Raw genomic sequence first — 20,577 nt, forward strand, 5'->3', positions numbered from 1 at the left:
AGAATTTACTGGAAAACACAAAAAAGGCAGATGTTTCCAAACAACAGTTCTCACAGATTTGCTTCTATCAGGCAGCTAAACCACATCCTCTACAGTTTTTTTTTTGTTTTGTTTTTTACGATGGCTATGACCCATTTTCAATACTTGTAACACTTTTTCCAAAACTCTTGATACAGTTACCACAACATCAGCCTGTGTGGGCTAATTACTGTAACAAGTGTATTGTTCTTTTGACACAAATACATACAATTAACATATTTCAAATGTAAATGCTGATTTTTTTAAGAGTCTAAGTGATTTTCATTTACAAATACTGTAATACAGTAAAGTGTTTACTGCAAATCCTGTCATTTACTGTCTTCTTCTTTCATAAACTCTACATTCTGCAAAGCTGCTCTGAGATGGGTCGTTCACTATTTGTATTGAGTGTTACAAAAAAAGGAACAAAATTCATGCCTAACAAATGAAAATTGAAGAGGGGTTCAAAATAAACTGCAGAAGGGTCAGAAGAACCTCCACACTGACCCTTCTCCCGCAGCTGATCCACTTTTTTTGTCCCTGACTATCTTCCTCTCCTTCATATAACGGTCCCTTAGGTTCTTCCACCTTTTCTTTAGGTCCTCCACTGTAAGTAATCAAATACATGTTTTTTTTTATTCTACAATTAACTGTGCCTGACAATGTGTGAACATAATTTTTTAAAATAAAATATGTTGTGTGAATAAACCTGTGAATATTGTGATTTGTCGAGGTCATAGTTATCTCAAAGAAATTTAAATAGAAAGCAACTGGACTTGGTTATTTGTCTAGGACGACGTTTCACCTCTCATCCAAGAGGCTTCATCAGTTCATGTTCGATATGTTGTGTTGTGTGAATATATGTATTTTTCCCCTCATTTTGATAAACTATTTGACTGGGAATTGTGTTTCCATCACCCCTTCTGTTATCTAGGTAGGAGCCATTTTTTATGTTGTGTAGGTATTTACTTTTCCACAAGGGTGCAGTATTGTTTAAGTTACCCCAGCAGCTGCCCCAGCTGTCTGAGATCAGGAGAGCTGATTAGTTTGAGTTGAGTGGTGGTGGGAAAGACACAGTTTTTACACGACAGCCAGAGAATCAATAGGAAGCTTTTTGTTTGTCAACTTATTACCTTATCCTTTTTGTTGAAATAAACGGGAACCTCACCCAAAGACATCATAACCTTCGCAACCTTTCCTTTTTGTTCACTCTGGAATCGAGTTAAGAACCATCCCAAACCACCATCAGGTGACAAGTTTTGTTTTTTGAATAGTCACCACATGAATCAAATAGTCACCTAAACAATAGGCTACACATTTCTGTATATTCATTGTATAGCCTAGTAATAATGTACATAATTAAAAATTTAAAAAAAATAGTGTGAATGTAGTAAAGTGTGGCCTTTTCATAATAGGCTACCTGATCCAAGAGGTTTACACTATTGGGACACGGACGTGCCTTTACTGTAACAGCAAGTTAGTCCACACCGAGCCGAGACTAGAGTCATCTTTCTTTGCTGGGAGACGGTTGTGCTGAAGCCTCGAGTAAGTTTATTGATTTATTGATGTATTGCGACATTCACAGTAAACACTGGCCTTTGTGTTTTTAATCGTCATGTATATTAATGCTTGTAATGACGTTGTTTGATATTAGCACTGTTAGAACTTTTTACATGTGTAATTTTGTGCAACAGCCAGGCTAGGTTAGCTTCTAGCTGAGATGTGATGATGCACGTCTGTAGCTATTTTGTTTTAAAATGGGATAGCAATTTCGGGAGAATATGTTGTGGTTGTGTGACTAAAATAAACACACATTGTTATTTGGTATGGTTATCTGTTTTAATGTGTCGCAGTTGTTATCCAGTGTAACGGGGGAGCATACATCAGTCCGACTGCCCATAAGTCCGATGGCTCATTTCTCCGACTACCCATTCTACAGTGTTAAGGTTAGGTTTAGGGTAAGGTTAAGGGTTAGGGCTACTTAAAGCAGAAGTAAGTGGTCCGGTCGTTTTCGCTAATGCTGCGTTCCAGGCAGGAAGATATAACTATTTAAAGCAGAAGTAAGTGATATATTTGTGTTAGCCTAATATAAGTCTTACATAGTTATATCTTCCGACAGCAATCACTTACATAGAGTGTTTGGTCTGAAACACGGGTCTGTCAGTCCCTCTGCTCTGCTCTGAGCCGAGGAGAAAACATTTATCGTATCCTACAGTTTTTATCCAATGAGGAGAGAGAACGGCATGCAGGGCTGTGTGCAGCCCATAGACTGTAAAAAGAATGGACGTAGCGTCCGTGACGTCACCCATTGGTTTGGGGGAGTCTGTTTTGTGCCGCTACTACGGGGGTTTGAGCCGCGCCATGTTGGATTCTACTTGCCATATTTGGAGCGGTGCGGCCGTTGGCCGGCCGAGAGCCCGCCCACTGGCCTCGTAGCAGCGGTCGCCGGACCTGTCACTCAACGGTTCTGCGCCCTAATTGGCCAGAACTTTAAACCTAATAACAGTAAAACGGTAGAGTTTTAAAAAAATTCACCCCCCTCAGAGTGTGTGCGGGGGTAGAAACTATCGGTTGAGACCAAAAAAATGAAATGTACCAGGCTGTAAATATGTTTTTTAAAGCTGTAAAATCGGCTATTTTAACATGGGGCTCAATTGGAGTTGCTCCCTTCTGGAGCCAGCCCCCAGCGACAGCCCAGGGGATTGCAGCTTTTTGAACGCGGAAGTGAGCTTCACTTCTCAGACCGACAACTGCCCCCTTGGTGCAGCCAAGGGACGCCGTGAATGTGGCGACGTAGGGACGAGGACTGTTATGGTGCGTTCAAGGAAACTCGTATTTTTCCGACCGTGAAGTGGTACCAGTTCGATCTGGTACGAGTTCACCGGTCGGAAGTTACGAGTGGCCGTTATAGTGACTTTCACCGGTAAAACAGGTCGGAAAAACACGAGTGGGTTGCCTGAAACGCTACAAAGTCGTAAGTTGTGACTTGAAGCTGTAATTTACGATTTCAAAAGCCTGCCTGGAACGCAGCATTAGCGAAAACGACCGGACCACTTACTTCTGCTTTAAGTAGACTATGCCCGGTGTTCCGACTCCCAGTAATTACGAGTCGCCCTCTTCATAAACATTACGGTGTTTTTTTAAAAATAATAATTATCTTCTTCTTTTTTTTAAAACTAACTAGCCGCTCGGCTTTTATTTAAAAAATAAAAATAAAAAACACCGTAATGTTTATGAAGAGGGCAACCAACTCCAACGTTACGGAGTTTAGAAGGACTTATCTTCGACCTCTCTTTGCTCCTCATGTCTTAATTCTCCTTGACTTTTCGCTAGCCGAGCGGCTAACGGCAAAATGCGATCAATGATTAACGTTAATGATCGCAAAATGCGATCAATAACGTTAATTAATGATCACAAATGCGTCGACCACTATAAAAATGCAACCTCAACCTCAGACTGTCTGCTTCCCAGATGATCACACAGGGAGAGCATGAAGCTGCTTGTGTGATGAGTGTGTTACAGAGTTCTATATCAATGTTCAAGCTTGTCAGTGCTTTATGATAATTAATATATGCTGAGAAACAAGCTTGTAAATCAAGCAAATCCTACAGGAAAGACCAATAATTTGTGTTTAATGAATCAAATATAATCAGATATTGTTTTGGTCATAAATAGGCTATGTTTAATTCGCTCGGGAGGAGGGGCGGGCACACAGTTTTTCTTTTTCTTTAACTTTTTTTTTTTTTTTAAATAATGAGGCTGTCATTTTTGCTAAGTCAATTAAAGTTAGCTATTTTGTGTCTTCTATGTCCTGCCTTGAGTTGATGTTGTCTACACACCCACATACTTGACTTTTTTTCAACATTTTTTCTATTTTTACTATGTCCTCCAGCTAGGCGAATATTTGACATGCCTCTGGGTGCTGCTGTGTCAAAGGCCCTGTAGTAGTGGCTATTCAATTGCTTTTGTTGGTTTTAGGGATGCACATGTAGAATTTTTTTTTCTGACTGATGATAACAACGCTTGTTAACCGATATGATTACAATGCTCTCGGGGCGATCACTTTTTCTTTTTTGCGCAGCTCTGTTGTAACAGGTGATGCAGATCGATGTCCCTGTAGGCTACATTTGTTGTCTGACCTTCTTTTATGATACTAATGATATTATTATTTTTTTAATATTGTGAGTAAAGATAATTACTGCAAGTCCTATTGCCTTTTTTTTGTTGAAACTATTTTGGAGAGATATGTCTAATAATCAGTCTTCATTACAACAACACAATATAATATGGCACCACAAACTAAACCAACTTCCATTTGTCTTTCTTTCTCTAGTGAATGTGGCAGTGTAAAGGGTGTTCAGTTGCTGTGCAATATTTGACATGTCTCAGGGTGCTGTGTCAAAGGCTCTGTAGTAGTGGTGAGTATTACTAAATCATTTGTTATTGTTTTCTGAGTTTATTGTTTTTTTTTCATTTATGTATAATTTTTAAACAATTACTAAGTAATGAAGAAGAAATAGGGGGCATCATTGCACCCATAGATGAAGTAAATATATTCTCTGGGTTGGGGGTGTAACAACTGATTGTCTTCAAGACAAAAATGCCTTTTACCAGGACAAATGAGAATTTTCACAGACATGAACTCAAACAACACAACTTGTGCCTCTGCTTTTCTGCCGTAGGATGACGACGTGGATCTGGGAAGAGAACGCGTCCTAAAGACCCTCTGCGTTTACCTGAATGAGGACCCGGAGAATCTATTGAGAGAGTATGTGGTAAGTATTACTTAGGTTTAGTATGTTGAGATGTTATTGTCATAGTCAGATATGTTTACGTGAACTATCCGAGCAATAAACTCCATGAAACAGCTGATGGAAACGCGCACAGCCGTCTACAGGCGGCAGCGTGCAGTGATACGAAGGGTGAGAAAATAGCGGCAAGCGATTGTGAGGTCTGACCTTTTTGTGGACAACGGTTTTGTGATGCAAATGTATCACTCTTTAGAACGCATATTGTTTTGAGAAGTAAAACACTTTATTTTCGTGACCCCAGCCAACTAACCGGACTAGGCTACATTCGTCAGCACCGAAACCAGGCCAGAGAGAAAGTCACTGTCACAGCACGTAGGCTAACTGGTGATGGGGAAGCTATATAGATTCATGTCAAAAGACCCGAACTATCCCTTTAAGGGGGGCTCACTCGCTCACACTTTGAAAACCCCTGTACTATACCATAGACTTTTTTATTTTTATTTTTTACGTTTGATGTCTTTTTTTCTTTTTGCTCAAAATCAAACATAGTATGACCTTGACTCCTATCTGTTTGATTACAATACTGTAAGAAAAAATACAGTGACAAGGTCAGCCACAGGTGACGAGGTGACCAAACACGCCATCCACCTTGCGGCAGATCGTGCAGCGAGGAGACGTGTCCCGCCTCCATCCACGGAATAAACGAGAACCCCAGTAGGCTACTTAAAAAGAATAAACAATATTTGTATTGAACTTCTTGTCGTTCACCAGTTATTCATTTTCTGAAGTTGTAGCCTCATTTTGTACAGTAAATTGATGTCTTGACTTGAACCTTTTATTGACAATAGTGTTGGGTTAAAAATGCAAGGCAATGCAGATTTAAGCTTGGTGTAGAAGACTAGGCTAGGCATAGTGATAATTTTAGTTTAGTTTAAGCTATTTTATTGAGATTTTGAAAATGATGAATGGGTCCAAAACGGACCCGGGCCAGAGGTTTTTTTTGCGTCCATTGCGGATCGGTGGCGGATTTGCGGGTCCCGAACGGACCCGCCGCGGAGGTATGGTTTTAATCGCGGATGCGGACCGTTTCGCGGGTCCGTTCCGGAAGCCGCGCTACATCCGCGGCGGAGTCCTTTTGCTATGTGGGAACCTAACCCTGGCTGCGTTCCAGAAGCGGGTTGAGTCGCCCTCGTTCACTTGCCCTCAGCACTTGCCCTCGGGGGAATCCCCGCCGCCATCATAAGGGCTGTTCCATTTTTCTAAACAGCTGAAGTGAACTTGGTGAGATCAACCCTTGAGGGCTGAGTGATCGAGTCAACATCGATGGTCACTCCAGAGCTGTATATCACCCACAATGCATTGCAGTGGTGCACGAAAAATACGTCCATGCGGTGGCGATAATGAACCTCAAGCACCAGTTGTGTGTTTACCACCAAAGAAGAAAATAAATGAAAGGGGTCAGTAAATATTCAATTCAATAAACTAGTTTAGCAGTGACATGTCAGAACAAACAATTTAAAAGTGGTAGGCTAGTAGAGATGTATAATAGGCAAACTTATTTGTCACAAAAAAAAACGTGTCTAAAGAGCCTTTTTAATCTGACGTTTCATATTCACATAGTTGCTGTGCCTGTGTTGATGTGTAGTTTAATAAGGAATTTTAATCAGGATTGGTCTGATGAAGCAGAGCTCATCATCAGTGACAGACAGAGAGAAAGAGTAGTATTATATTGATATTATAGAGTAGCCTATTGAGTTTTCACCATAAACCGGCCAACCCCCCCCCCTCCTTAAGAGGCAGTACAGCACTACACCTACAACATGTGGTCGACCAGTGATTGTCCCAGCTGTTAGTGAACGAGGGCAGGTGCGTTCCGTTTACCTCTTCTACTCCTCCCCCGCCCACTTTCCCTCCGCTCTCCAAGTGGCCTCCGTGTGACGTAATACCAAGGGCTGAGGGCAAGTGAGCGAGGGAAACTCAAACTGTTTTTGGAACGCAGCCCCTAACTCTTATTAGCAGTCACAGGTCTGACAGGATGTGTCACGCTGGTGGTGTGGGTGCAAAGTGCAAAGTGAAGTTTGATGACACACAGGTGGCGATAAGGACGCTTGTATAATGATTTGTAAATGTTTAAAAAGTATAAAAGATACAGGGAGTGGTCAGTTTCCTTCTTTTTTTTAATACCAAGCCTATTGTACAAAATATATAAATAGCAATATAAAAAGTACCCACAAAAGACATTCAATCAGGTGACACATAATACAGCAATAAAAAGGAGTTCTCCAAAAATAGTCCTACTAGTTGGCGAGCAAAGGCGTGTGCTCAGACTCAAGCATCTCTATGGTCACTAGTAAGGTGAACTTCTGCAGGACATAAAAAGGTATAAGAAACATCTACCAGCAACAATACAAACAAAAAGAGCTGATCCTCAGTTTAATGATCTGATATGATGATACTCACTTTGAAATCATCGATGTAAGTGAGGAAGAATAAGACGAAGCTGAAGGCAGCAACCCACTCGAAGACAGCGCTGGCTAGATGGAAGGGATATTCCTGTAAGGGATAATTATAGGGAAAGTCATTATCAGTATCAATAGCAATCTCCATCATAATTATCCTAAAGCCAAAGATGATGTCTAACTAACATCTCAGTCAAGAACCATAAAACATTCAGTTTTATCCTTTAACTCTCACAGCAAAGGGAACGAAACCAAATAAACAGTGTGCTTACCGGGTCTCCACTGTCTATGTGCAGTTCAGTTTGTTTTACAAAACCCGCACAGATGACAGCTGAATTATCCACTAAGGAAAATGTTGTTTCAACACTTTAAAACATGTTAGAGGTGAATGATGCATCACATGCCTCTTTTATGAAATGAAACTAATGATCATGTTGCAATCATAAAGCATGGATTACAAGTTCCTGGTTGTAAAAGCATTTTTATGCACACATGGAAACAAAGGGCGTATTGACTTTTTGTTTTTGAATTTTCACAGCTGTGTGAAAATGTCCTGGGTGAAAGGATACAGGGGATAGAAGCCAACGCAGTGAGGACGGAGATGGCTGTTCGTACTCGACACAGGCACAAGGAGGATACATTGGGATAGGTGCGATAGGTGCGATACGATATCATAGACTGGAGGATTATGTACAAGACGCCGAAAAAGAAGAACAGCAGAGCTCCGTGATCGTGAACTTGCACGACGGTGGTCTTCTGTAAACACAAAGAAGAGAAGAAACATTTGCTGTTAAAACACTGCAATCATGTCATATTCATCATAAGGTAAAATGTATATTCAAAACGAACCTGGAAAGTTGCAACAATGCACAAGCTTAAACAGCAGAGCAGCCCCAGAACCAGAGCGGCCTTATTCAGACACACGCTTATCTCGGGGCTCAGCTTGTCCACAAACTTGTACCGCGCATACATGGTGTGGATTCCTGTGCAGAGGTCAAAATTATATATAATTATATGTTGTTGTTTTTTTTTTATAACAGATCCCTCGTTGCATCCCGAGCCATAAATTCTGCATTCATTTTCTTGAAAAGCGGAAGTGTGACAAACATCTCTGGCGTCTTTGGTTCCTCCCAGGAGAAAAAACCCAAGCATTGCTCAAGAAGTGGATAAAGTTGAAACTGTAAAGGAAAGGGGAGGCGCGGTGGTGGTGTTGGTGTTTGTGGTGGAGGGAAATACCTGCAAATGCAGAGACGAATGTCATCAGACCAAATATGCAGCTCTCTGGGGGGATTGCACCTGTATCACTGAGAAAAGAGAAGAAACAACAATAGGGGAGAGCGGGGTAAGTAGTGCCAATTTTTACTTAAATTGCCTTTAAAGCAAGGGGACTATAATAATGCCCCCAACTAATATATGTACATATAGTTTAGGATGTTGTGCATCCATGGGAACAATGGGCCTCATTCACGAACCGTTCTTAAGAACAAATTTGTTCTTAAGTCCTACTTACGAAGTTTTTACGAAGATTGTACCATTCATGAATGTTTTCTTATCCAGAATTTGTTCTTAACTAAGAACAAAATCTACGAACAGTCAGGAGTATACTTACGCACTTTTAAGTGCTGAGACTTCTCCAAAAATAACCGATTTTAGCGTTTTCTTTTGTTCTGCAGTTGTATGATATTATATGATTTAAATAAGAATTATTTTCTTATCTTTTATGATGTTTTTAATAATCATATATATTAATAATAATAATTGACAAATCATTTCAGTCTCTTAAAAAACATTATAGACACTTAATTCATATCACCCCCCCCCCCCCTTTTCTTTGGCGGGGGGGGGGGCATACAGCTGCCGATATGATTTTTTTTTTTCGTAATTCCGGGCTGCAACAGTGCACTTACTGTAAGTGTTCACACTACACACAACTGTTTTTTTTTCCATATGTGATAATATGATGATATTTATGGTGGCACATGTGAGAGTGTGGTCTCTCTGATAACAACCGAAGAGCTGCATCCACTGCTGACGCTACTAAATATAAATATAAAGTTTAAACTAAATATAAGCCTTTTGTTTGTTTCTTTGTTTCATTCCTGCCGCAGTAGCGCCACTTCACTACCTAAGTTCTTTTTACGTTTGGAGTCTGGTGCTCCCTCCAAGATTTTCATTTGAGCATTTCAACTTTCTTTCTCACTTCACCTTCTCTGCTCAGTGCCTGTGGGTTCTGTGTGCACACGGCCCTGCAGTCTCATGCCCTTTTACGGGCATTGATGGGGCTGTTACCTATGCTAATCCTATGTTAATTAGACTCACCTGGCACACGCCCTCAACTTACGAGGAGATGGCATAAGAACACAGCTGCGAACAATTCTGAGGCTTACGAACGCGTTGATGAATCTGACGTAGGGTTTTCTTAAGGAACCTCTTAAGAACAACTTAAGAAAGAATCTAAGAAGATTCTTAAGAAGATATTGGTGAATGAGGCCCAATCACTTTGAATCTTAAATCAACTGTTTCAGAAATATAGCTTTAGAAAAAAAAAAAAATTCTGGTACAACTTGCCCCCGGTGCGGGGTAAGTTGTGCCATTAGAGAGAATACACTGGGGTAAATTGTGCCATTGATAATTGAAGTAAAACAGATCATTTTAATCTCACAAATGTTAATGCTACATAAAAGCAAGACATTCAATACAAAATTAAAGCCAGAAGCGGCGATGATCGGGCCCTCGCTTGTCCCCATGCAGTCGCGGAGGCCTGAGGCACGCTGGGGGCTGTGGTGCAAAGAAACGTCATGTTTTGTTCATCCACCAGGCTACGAGCACAACCAGACTGGGCAGGTGTGTTCAGGGGCGGTCCCTCATCACACATGTTAAGTTTCAAGCAAATCCGTGCCCACTGCCATGTTTCTCCTATACACAGACAGCACTGCCACTGGCACAACTTAAAGCAGAAGTAAGTGGTCCGGTCGTTTTCGCTAATGCTGCGTTCCAGGCAGGCTTTTGAAATCGTAAATTACAGCTTCAAGTCACAACTTACGACTTTGTAGCGTTTCAGGCAACCCACTCGTGTTTTTCCGACCTGTTTTACCGGTGAAAGTCACTATAACGGCCACTCGTAACTTCCGACCGGTGAACTCGTACCAGATCGAACTGGTACCACTTCACGGTCGGAAAAATACGAGTTTCCTTGAACGCACCATAACAGTCCTCGTTGCTACGTCGCCACATTCACGGCGTTCCTTGGCTGCACACACAGCCCTGCATGCCGTTCTCTCTCCTCATTGGATAAAAACTGTAGGATACGATAAATGTTTTCTCCTCGGCTCAGAGCAGAGCAGAGGGACTGACAGACCCGTGTTTCAGTCCAAACACTCTATGTAAGTGATTGCTGTCGGAAGATATAACTATTTAAGACTTATATTAACACAAATATATCACTTACTTCTGCTTTAACCCAGGCCCTTTGGCACAAATTACCCCAAGCCCAGCATTTTTATTTATATTTTTTTTTTATATTTTATTTTTTAAGTATATTTTTTGGCTTTTATGCCTTTATTTGATAGCCATAGTAGAGATAGACAGGAAAGGGGGAGGCAGAGAGAGGGGGAATGACATGCAGGAAAGGTCAGCCCGACGCGGGATTCGAACTGGGGACGCCTGCGTTGAGGACTGTAGCCTCTACATGGAGTGGCCGCCTTAACCACTGCGCCACGCACCGCCCCCAAGCCCAGCATTTTGAGAAAAAAGGATTCCCCAGCTGTTTTGAGCTGGCATCATGCTAACTGTATAGACTCATGGTGTAGCTTAATAAAGCACTAATAGTCCAGTAATTTTAGGCCAAAAAAGGGGTCAACGTTAAACAAATTGCAACAGAATCAAACTCAACTGATTTTGTATCCTCAACATGTCCTGAGTGAGGGAAAAAAAGCCCCGAAGAATCCCATTAGGGGAAAGTTTCGAAAAACACCCAAACATATCCCATTTATACGCATATAAAAAAAAAATTTCACGTGTATAGGGTAAAATTTTTAACCTTTAGATATCTCCATGAAAATTACTGAGTTGATTACTTACATTAAGACAAACAAAATGTATTACAAGTTTTTGGAAATTCTTTGTTAACATGAGCTAATTTGCATAAATGTGTATTAATTTGCATAAATTCCACCGTTTTGACGGCACATGTATATATGAAGTTGCTGTGGTGGTACCGGCATGAAAATTGGAATGAGTTGACTCCATCGGTCAACCGACAAGTTGACCACTTTAAATTTCAAGATGACTGCAATTTTTCAAGACAGCCACATCCTTAGTAGAGCAGGTATGACATGAGCCAACAGTGCATAAACCAATTACGTATGGCTAATTTGCATACATACAACGGCTGATCTAAACATTGAGTAGAGCAGGTGAAAATGTCTTGTTCAATCTTGTTAACATATAATATGTTAACAAGATTGAACAAGACATTTTTTAACTGTAATATGATATTACAGTTAAAAAAGGAATGGAACCAATTTAGGCCCATGAGCATTAATAGAGACGTAGCATGTCATACCTGTCATACCTAGGTTAAAAATTTTACCCTATTCACGTGAAAAATTTGTTTTATATGCGTATAAATGGGATATGTTTGGGTGTTTTTCGAAACTTTCCCCTAATGGGATTCTTCTGGGCTTTTTTTCCCTCACTCAGGACATGCTGAGGATACAAAATCAGATGAGTTTGCTTCTGTTGCAATTTGTTTAACCTTTTCTCATAAAATGACTGGACTATAAAACATGTGTGAACTGTTTTCAAAGTTATCTATAATTGTTCAAACATGGCAATCAAAAAACCTTGATCATAGAAATTTTACTTTGGAGGGCAAAAACTTGTTTTTTGAACATAAATGTGCTTTCCTCTCAAGCCATGTGTCTCCCTTCTTGACAGGATGAGTGAAATAGATGCCCCTTCAAAAATATGTGGTCACATGACCAACTAGTTCTATGGTTTTCTAGATAACAGGGGTGGAACTACTTGCCCCATGGCACAAATTACCCCACTCTCCCCTACCTGACTTTTTTGCCTCCAAAACATGATTTTGTTTCATAATGTGCATCTGCAATGCAGATGGTTGCTCTGAGAAGTGAGTCTACTGTTTTTATCCACTTTTAAGTTTAATAAGTAGCCTACGTTCACACAGCAGCACATTTCTCTGGAGAGCTTCAACTCTAATGTTATCCCCTCTTGCACTGAAAAAATGGAAGGAGGGGGGTTGTTATGCTACATTTTTTTTTTTTTATATTTCTCTCTAAAACATGATTAAATCTTAAAAAAGTATTTCAATACTGAGCAATGTTAAACCTACATGTCTCTGTAGGTTTAAGAAGGTTTTTAAGAAGAAAGAAAAAAGTTATGTTTTATCAGCCGGAAGTTGAAAAGCCCGCCTCTAGAGGGCGGTCTTTTCCGGGCATTTTTTTGTCAGGACAGAAGACGGTTGTTGAAGACAGCAGGCTCCGCCATTTTCTCCCTCGCTGTGATATTTTCTGTGGATCTGGGCTGCTCTGGACACGATAAAGGTAATAAAAAACGTGCCAAATATGAGCCAGAGATAGAAGTGGAGTGTTTATAATCAAGGTTTGAAAACGTTTAGCTTTGTATTTGCCCCGTAACGTCAAGTAAAACCGAGTTAGTCTTGGGGCTAACTGCTAACGTTAGCCTAACTGTTCGGTCATTCTCTGTTCTGCTGATGGCAGCGGTCATGGGTGCCGTCCTTAAATGTCTTTTCATTAGTGTTTATTTCTGGTAAGGTGACTGTTAATGTGTGCACGGCAACTAGTTTGTATGGGAAAATTCAAAGAATATAACTTAGGTCTATTCTCTTTTCTAACCGGCACTCGGAGGTTAAGGGCCTTTCACACCGAACGCGGCAGGCGGCGGAAGGCGGCAGCAAACCCATTCATTGTGTATGTGCTACCGCGGCGCACCGGCGAACGGCTCTGCGCCGAGCTGAGCGGCACGCGAGGTGGGCGCATGCCGCGGCGGCGCGCTGCGCCCGAATTAAAAAATGTTTAATCTGGGCGCAGCGCGCTGTGACGACATCTCGGCGCGTCCAATAGGAGAGGATGTAGTGGAGTCTGAAAAAAAATCAGCCGCTTGCAGAGAGAAAACAAACGACCAGACGTTCAGTTAAAGTGACGGGATGCATGAAGTGAGTTGTCATCCTCCTGAGGATCAGACCAACTCTCTCTAACAGGCTGTTAAACTGCTCCCTGCTCAGCCTGACGCTAAAGTTCACCTGGAAGCGGTCGTTTTGTAGCTCCTGGCGAACATATCTTTGCATATACCCCCCCAAATCCTGTCTTGTTTGTTCGGTTGCTCAGCAACTCGCGCCATATGTGTACGCGCTGCCGCCCTGCTCTGCGCCTGTCTGCGCTGTACCTCGCGGTGGGCGCAGCGCATACCGCGTTCGGTGTGAAAGGCCCTTTAGGCTAATGAGTGTGGGGGATGGGTAGCTCTGGCATTGGCTTTGGCAAAACATAGCTGCGGTAACGTTAGCGTTAACAAAATGGAGGAAACTGACTCGGCGACATTAAAGTAGTTATCTTAATATTAATTCTACCATGCTGAGGTCCAGTGGTGTATCTCATGTTCAGCTGCTTCCACTATGGAGGTGACTGGTCTGTTCAAATTATCCCTTTTTGTGTGTGTGTGTGTGTGGGGGGGATATTTGCCTCATGCTAAGTTAAAGCAGAAGTAAGCGATCCGGTCGTTGTGTTGTAGGATACGAGAAAAGTTTTCTCCTCGGCTCAGAGCAGAGCAGAGTGACTGACAGACCCGTGTTTCGGTCCAAACACTCCAGGGTTCGACAATAACGGTAGCCCAAATTACCGGCGGGCAGGTAGAACCTGCGCGGACTTGCCCGGTCGGGCAAGCACCGACTCAGATTTTATTATTTTTTATTTTCGGACTTTTTATGCATTTATTTTGGAAGGAGAGCTGGAGAGAGACGGGGGAGAGTGAGAGGGGGGGTTGACGCGGAGCAAAGCGACTGTCAGGTGGGATCGAGCTGGGTCTCTGCAGCGGGTGCTCTACCAGGTGAGATAGGCTGTACGTCGCTCGCGGCTCGCCGTATTTAATCGGTGATTTCACCGAGCATTTCACTGACGGTGAGCGGCCTGACGCTGCTTCATTAACGCCGCCGCTGTTTCAGACTCGGGGCAGACGCACGCAACAGTCACCCGTTACCGTTTAGTTACCATACCGACGAGCTAACGTGTCCTTTTTAGGTTATAATCCTGTTGTCAATAAACACACGTGGAGACGGCGCTTCAACCAGGGGTGTGAAACATGCGGCCCGCGGGCCAAAACCGGCCCAACAGTTGGTCCAATCCGGCCCTCAGCAAGTGTGAAAATTTTTATTAAATTGCACATATTTTTTATCAAGGCTTATATTTTTTTTAAAGTATATTTTTTTTTGGCTTTTCATGCCTTTATTAGATAGGACAGTTCAGAGTGTGACAGGAAACGGGAGGCAGAGAGGGGGGAATGACATGCAGGATAGGGCCGTCCGACGCGGGACTCGAACCGGGGCCGCCTGCAGCGAGGACTATAGCCTCTACACATGGGGCGGGTGCTCTACCAACTGAGCTAAACACCGCCCCATCAAGGCTTATATTAACACAAAAACATTGCTTACTTCTGCTTTAATCTATTAGCTAATTTACAGCAGCATGAGAAAGGAAAGGGAGAGTATGGTGACGGAAACGTTTTTTTTTTTTTTTTAACAATAACTCTGTTTACATTAAAATTACAGGACTACAGTCCATGACTTTTCGATTTTAAGTATTTATTTCTCGTTTTTTTTAAAAATAGTAATGTTATATTCCTTGGGAGCTAGAGCTTTCGGCATGACACGCTTATTCTGTCGTGCGGATGTCGGGTCACAGTCTCACAGTGCACCCTTACATGGAGCTGCTTGTGTGACTGGATATTGAGTTTTAATGTTTCAGGATGAGGTGAACAAATCAGAATACTACTGTGATTTAAGTAGTTAAATAGTAAGATATAGTTAATATCAGAGTTAATATCATAATAATAGTGTAGTGGCAGGAAAGACCAATTCACCAAATATTGTGTGGTCATAATATACCCAGTAGGGATGTGAACGTGTACTAAAATATGTACACGTGTACACTGTGCAATTTTTTTTGTGTGCACGCTTCAGGACCGCTATAGGTTGCTATAGCCTTATTTTTGTTTAGTCTGATATGTGCAGCCGGTGGAAGCACTGACACTGCAAGCCACCGTGCCGGTGTTACACCGGATCGGAGGAGACCCGACGGCGGATTCGCCCCGCCCCGCCCCCCTCCCGACACGCACCGCACCGCACCGCACCGCACCGCACCGCACCGTAACTGGAGAGATCCGCCCGGTGAGCGTTCAGAGTCGACCACCGCACCCCCCCCTCCTGATCCGCTGCAAGTTGCAGGAGCCCCGCGGAGCCGAGTCTCTCCCTCCTCTCCCTCACTTCAGCACCTGTCCTGGGCTACAGCTTGGCTCGCTCCACCGTCCTTTATTTTTGATGTACAAATAATAATGCAACGTATTGCCTAACTAAACACGCGTATGAGTGATCAGAACAGTACATTGTCTACGCTACTTTTAAAAGGAGTAAAGTCATTTAAAACGAGGAGTGAGCCGAGCCGACACGGTGCAGCCCAGGGGCCGTATTCACAAAGCATTTTATCTTACCGCTAGGAGTGCTCCTAACTCGCACTAAAAGTTTTTACGTAGGAGTTTTTTCTTAAAAGCTATTCACAAAGCCGCTGAGACCTAGCCTGGTCGCGCCCACACTAGTGACGTCACGCATCGCAAAAGCGCTGCTGACTTCTAGTCTGGCCAACCGTGCTATTAACTGGATTTCTGTCTCCCGAATTTTCGGGAACTCCACCCTCTTTTTCGAGAGCCAATCAACGTCGAGCCTCTCCAACGGCTCTGGGTAGAGGCGTGTTCAAGTAAGTGACGCAGTAGAGCAGCCAAACCGTCTTTGGAGCAGCGACCGGAACCTCATTGTAATTGGTTTAAGCTTCGACACCGCCTATTCTGGCTTCGACCAATAGCAGACTGAGGCATTTGAGGGGGGCGGGTAAACCAGGTTTGAAGGATGCGCTTTGAGAAATGGATTCTCTTAACGTCTTGGCCAGACCCAATGCTGAGTATCAACATTGGAAAGTCGTGCCAACCAGGCTAGCTGAGACCGACTCTTACTAAGGATAAATCACTAAGAGCAAGGTAAGAGTGACACCCTGGTGACGCCCCGTTGCTATGGATTACGTCAATTCTCGTGCACGAATTCGAGGCGCTCAACACAGTGATTGGCTGTTGAGTGCCGGCGGCGCACCCCTGCCCCCTCCCCTCCCTCCTCCTCGCTGCCGCTGCTCCGCTCCACTTTTTTTTTTTTTGCCGTCAGGTCCGACGGGGCTCTTTAGATTGCTTCGAGTCCACACCACTGTCTCTGCTGCCAAGTTGGGCTCTGAACTTTCTGTCTTTCTCTCTGCCATCTGCATCTTTCTGCTACAGTTTTTGTCGCGTGTCACTTCCACTTTCAGAGTGACGCTGTGCAACTGCAACTCCTATGAGGGTCAGTGCGCACACTCGCAAAGCAGCCGCTGGTTTTTTTTTCTTCACACATTTGAATATTAATTTTCACATTCGTTGACAGCCCTAATATTATATGGTGATCATAATAATGATGAGAAAAGAAAATGCATTACCCACATTTGAGGCCTATAGCAGGATTCGAACCAAGACTGACAACAAGTTTAGTTTACTGAAGGAGCTGCCCTCACGTGAGCTATTACTACTAATAGATGTTTGTGTCTAGCGCACCCAGCAACTTTTTAAAAATATTTTTGGCTCACATCAGCAGCGGTCGCAGTTTCCTCGGTCCGTTGTGACGCCTATATTGGACGGTCCGTCACCGTCACTACTCCCGTTTTATAGCGAAAATGTTGTAGATGACAAAAAAAAAAAAAAAAAAAAACACCAACAAAAAGGCACTTTGGGCTTCAAAGGGCAAAGGGGCAGGTGCTCCAGCTCCCCCCTCTGCAGCAATTCGCAGTCCTCCATACATTTGCCTGGCAGCCGTTTCCGATTCTTTGTGAATACGTCTTACTGAGTTAGGAGTCCTCACGAGGACTTTTAAGCTCTCCCAGACTTAGGAGCTACTTTTAGGCCTAAAATACTTTGTGAATTACTCTTATTTTATAAAACAAGGAGTCCTAAATTTAAGACTGACACGCCCACTGTTTTTAGGAGTTGCTCCTAAATTCGGCCCTTAGGAGCTACTTTTAACCTTAAGATTCTTTGTGAATACGGCCCCAGGACAGGTGCTGAAGTGCGGATGAGAGGAGTGGACAGACCGGGCAGGAGCAACCAGCCCAGAGGCGTCTCGTCAGTCCTCGGCCGTCTTTAATGTCTCTAGACACCCCTTTCAATCCGTTTAAGGTTATTTGTTTGTGTTTAGGGAGGCTATATTTGCATAGAATATTTTTTGGCAACCAGGGGCTGTATTCACAAAGAATCTTAAGGTTAAAAGTAGCTCCTAAGGGCCGAATTCAGGAGCAACTCCTAAAAAAAGTGGGCGTGTCAGTCTTAAATTTAGGACTCCTAGTTTTTTAAAATAAGAGTAATTCACAAAGTATTTTAGGCCTAAAAGTAGCTCCTAAGTCTGGGAGAGCTTAAAAGTCCTCGTGAGGACTCCTAACTCAGTAAGACGTATTCACAAAGAATCGGAAATGGCTGCAGCCAGGCAAATGTATGGAGGACTGCGAATTGCTGCAGAGGGGGGAGCTGGAGCACCTGCCCCTTTGCCCTTTGATGCCCAAAGTGCCTTTTTGTCTGTGTTTTTTTTTTTTTTTTTGGGGACCGAGGTAACTGTGACTGCTGCGATGCAGTCATGCTGATGTGAGCCAAAAATATTTTTATAAAGTTGGTGCGTGCGCTGGCTAGGCATATATATCTGTTAGTAGTAATAGCTCACGTGAGGGCAGCTCCTTCAGTAAACTAAACTTGTTGTCAGTCTTGGTTCGAATCCTGCTATAGGCCACAAATGTGGGTAATGCATTTTCTTTTCTCATCATTATTATGATCACCATATAATATTAGGGCTGTCAACAAATGTGAAAATTAATATTCAAATGTGGGAAGAAAAAAAAAACAGCGGCTGCGTCACTCACTGCTGAAAGTGAAAGTGAGACGCGACAAAAACTGTAGCAGAAAGATGCAGATGGCAGAGAGAAAGACAGAAAGTTCAGAGCCCAACTTGGCAGCAGAGAGAGTGGTTTGGACTCGAAGCAATCTAAAGAGCCCCGTCGGACCTGACGAAAAAAAAAAAAAAGTGGAGCGGAGCGGGCGGCGGCGAGGAGGAGGGAGGGGGGGGGAGGGGGGGCGGCACTGAACAGCCAATCACTGTATTGAGCGCCTTGAATTCGTGCACGAGAATTGACATAATCCATAGCAACGGGGCGTCACCAGGGCGTCACTCTTACTTTGCTCTTAGTGATTTATCCTTAGTAAGAGTCGGTCTCAGCGGCTTTGTGAATAGCTTTTAAGAAAAAACTCCTACGTAAAAACTTTTAGTGCGAGTTAGGAGCACTCCTAGCGGTAAGATAAAAGGCTTTGTGAATACGGCCCCTGAAAAGCAATGTCTGACCCGGCGGTTTACTCGGTGGCGGCGCCATCACACTCGCTCGCAAAAAAAAAAGACAAGCAAAAAAGGAAAAAAAAAACGCACTCACACATTTTGTCGGAAGGAGGGAAGCGAATCAGAGCATTATTTTTTATTAAATCATAGTTTTCTCTAAATTAAGACAGTGTGTGGGACTATTTTTCACCCAGCCCCCCCAAAATGTACGCTATGTAAAAAAAAAAAAAAATTTGCGTGTATCGTTTAGGGATTTTTTACTAAACGTTTACAGTTTCATTCAGTGTAAATGTTTACACGTGTACAAAGTCACACCCCTAATACCCAGAACAAGTTACTGCTTGTGTCTGTTGAAAAAAAGGTTGAAATATTTCCATGTATGATTTTACTGTTCTCAAATGTAAAAATGGGTCACATAGGACCATCAGCACATTTAGAAGAATGTCAGAAACAGTCCAGTGACTGAGTGTTTGCCAAACTGTTTTTCTTTGACTGTTCAGTTTATACATTTCATGAATAACATTGGAATTTTCTTTTTCATATAACAGAAAGAAGAAAATGTGATATCAACTAAAAGATATGTGGAAATACATATGAATACCAATAAAAACTTGGTTCAAAAAAGAAGAAGAAATGTGCCAGATTTGAGGTTATGACCCATGACTGGGGTCATGAAAAAGGTTTGTCTGCTGGCACTGTGTTTGTCCATAAGCTCACTCATGAATTTCATACTGTATACCATAAGGCATATGATTGTGTGACATTTACAGTGAAAAAGGCCTAGCTTGTGTTTTGTAAGGAAAATGACCTGAATTTTCTCATGATTGCTCTATTATGCAGAATAATAATAATAATTTTGGCCACCACTGTAAATAGGCCTATGTGTAAAAACATCTCACAATTATAAATATGAAAGTATTTTGAAAGGCAAAAGTGAAAAGCAGCTTGAGGTCTCCTGTGTCAGCAGCTGCAGATTAGGTACCAGCTCTGTTTCCGCGGAGGAGGAAAACGAAACTAAACTTTGGTACTAAGACACAACTCTTCTGTCTGGTTTGGAAGAAAAAAAAAAATCACTTCACAACCAAAAAAACAACAAAAACTAAACAAAAATATAGCGTTTTGTTAATAAAAATTGGACCTGTATTTGAGATAAAAGTGAGACTTTCATTAGTTTCTTTATTGTGTGCGCAAATCTTACCTTATGTATGGAAAGATCAAATCGATATCTTTTCTGAAAATCGCAATCAGGTAGCAGGTAATGAAGGTGCTGACCGTCCAGATGACCAGGAACGCCGGCAGAAAGCACAGTCCCTGTGTGCACCACATCTCAGCAGAGGTTGGACGTGGAACTTGCAGCAGAAATCGCCGTCGCACTGATCAAACTGAGCGCACAGATCCATACAACAGGAGACTGTACGGTAACAATGCGGGTGCTAAATAGTCTGTGGTCTGTGAAGTATAACACCGACAGTCACATGGTGGGGAGTGAACAAGACTGAACTTGGCCTCTTGACATCAGACTGATACAGTTTACAGTAGCCTAACCTCTTCCTGAAAACGACTCCCTGTGGGCTGGACCCTTTTTACACAAATTACCCGTAATCCAGCTGCCCTTCTCCTTCCTCTCTTTTTGTCCTTAAAAAACTTAAAATTT

The 20,577-nt window shown here is 42.6% G+C and overlaps 1 protein-coding gene across 1 annotated transcript; it reads right to left on the bottom strand.

Moving 5' to 3' along the window:
- Positions 1-7,066: 7,066 nt before the first annotated feature.
- LOC146962547 (DNA damage-regulated autophagy modulator protein 1-like) lies at positions 7,067-20,329 on the bottom strand. Its single transcript, XM_085769941.1, has 6 exons — positions 20,122-20,329; positions 8,465-8,532; positions 8,078-8,211; positions 7,721-7,984; positions 7,230-7,322; positions 7,067-7,132 (listed from the first exon to the last, which is right to left on the bottom strand). The coding sequence occupies exons 1-6, from the start codon at positions 20,247-20,249 to the stop codon at positions 7,067-7,069; spliced, it is 753 nt and encodes a 250-aa protein (XP_085626067.1). The 5' UTR covers positions 20,250-20,329.
- Between the last annotated feature and the right edge of the window lie 248 nt (positions 20,330-20,577).

This window comes from Trachurus japonicus, chromosome 23 (genome assembly GCF_045865225.1).
Source record: "Trachurus japonicus isolate A0001 chromosome 23, Traja_1.0".
NCBI lineage: Eukaryota > Metazoa > Chordata > Actinopteri > Carangiformes > Carangidae > Trachurus > Trachurus japonicus.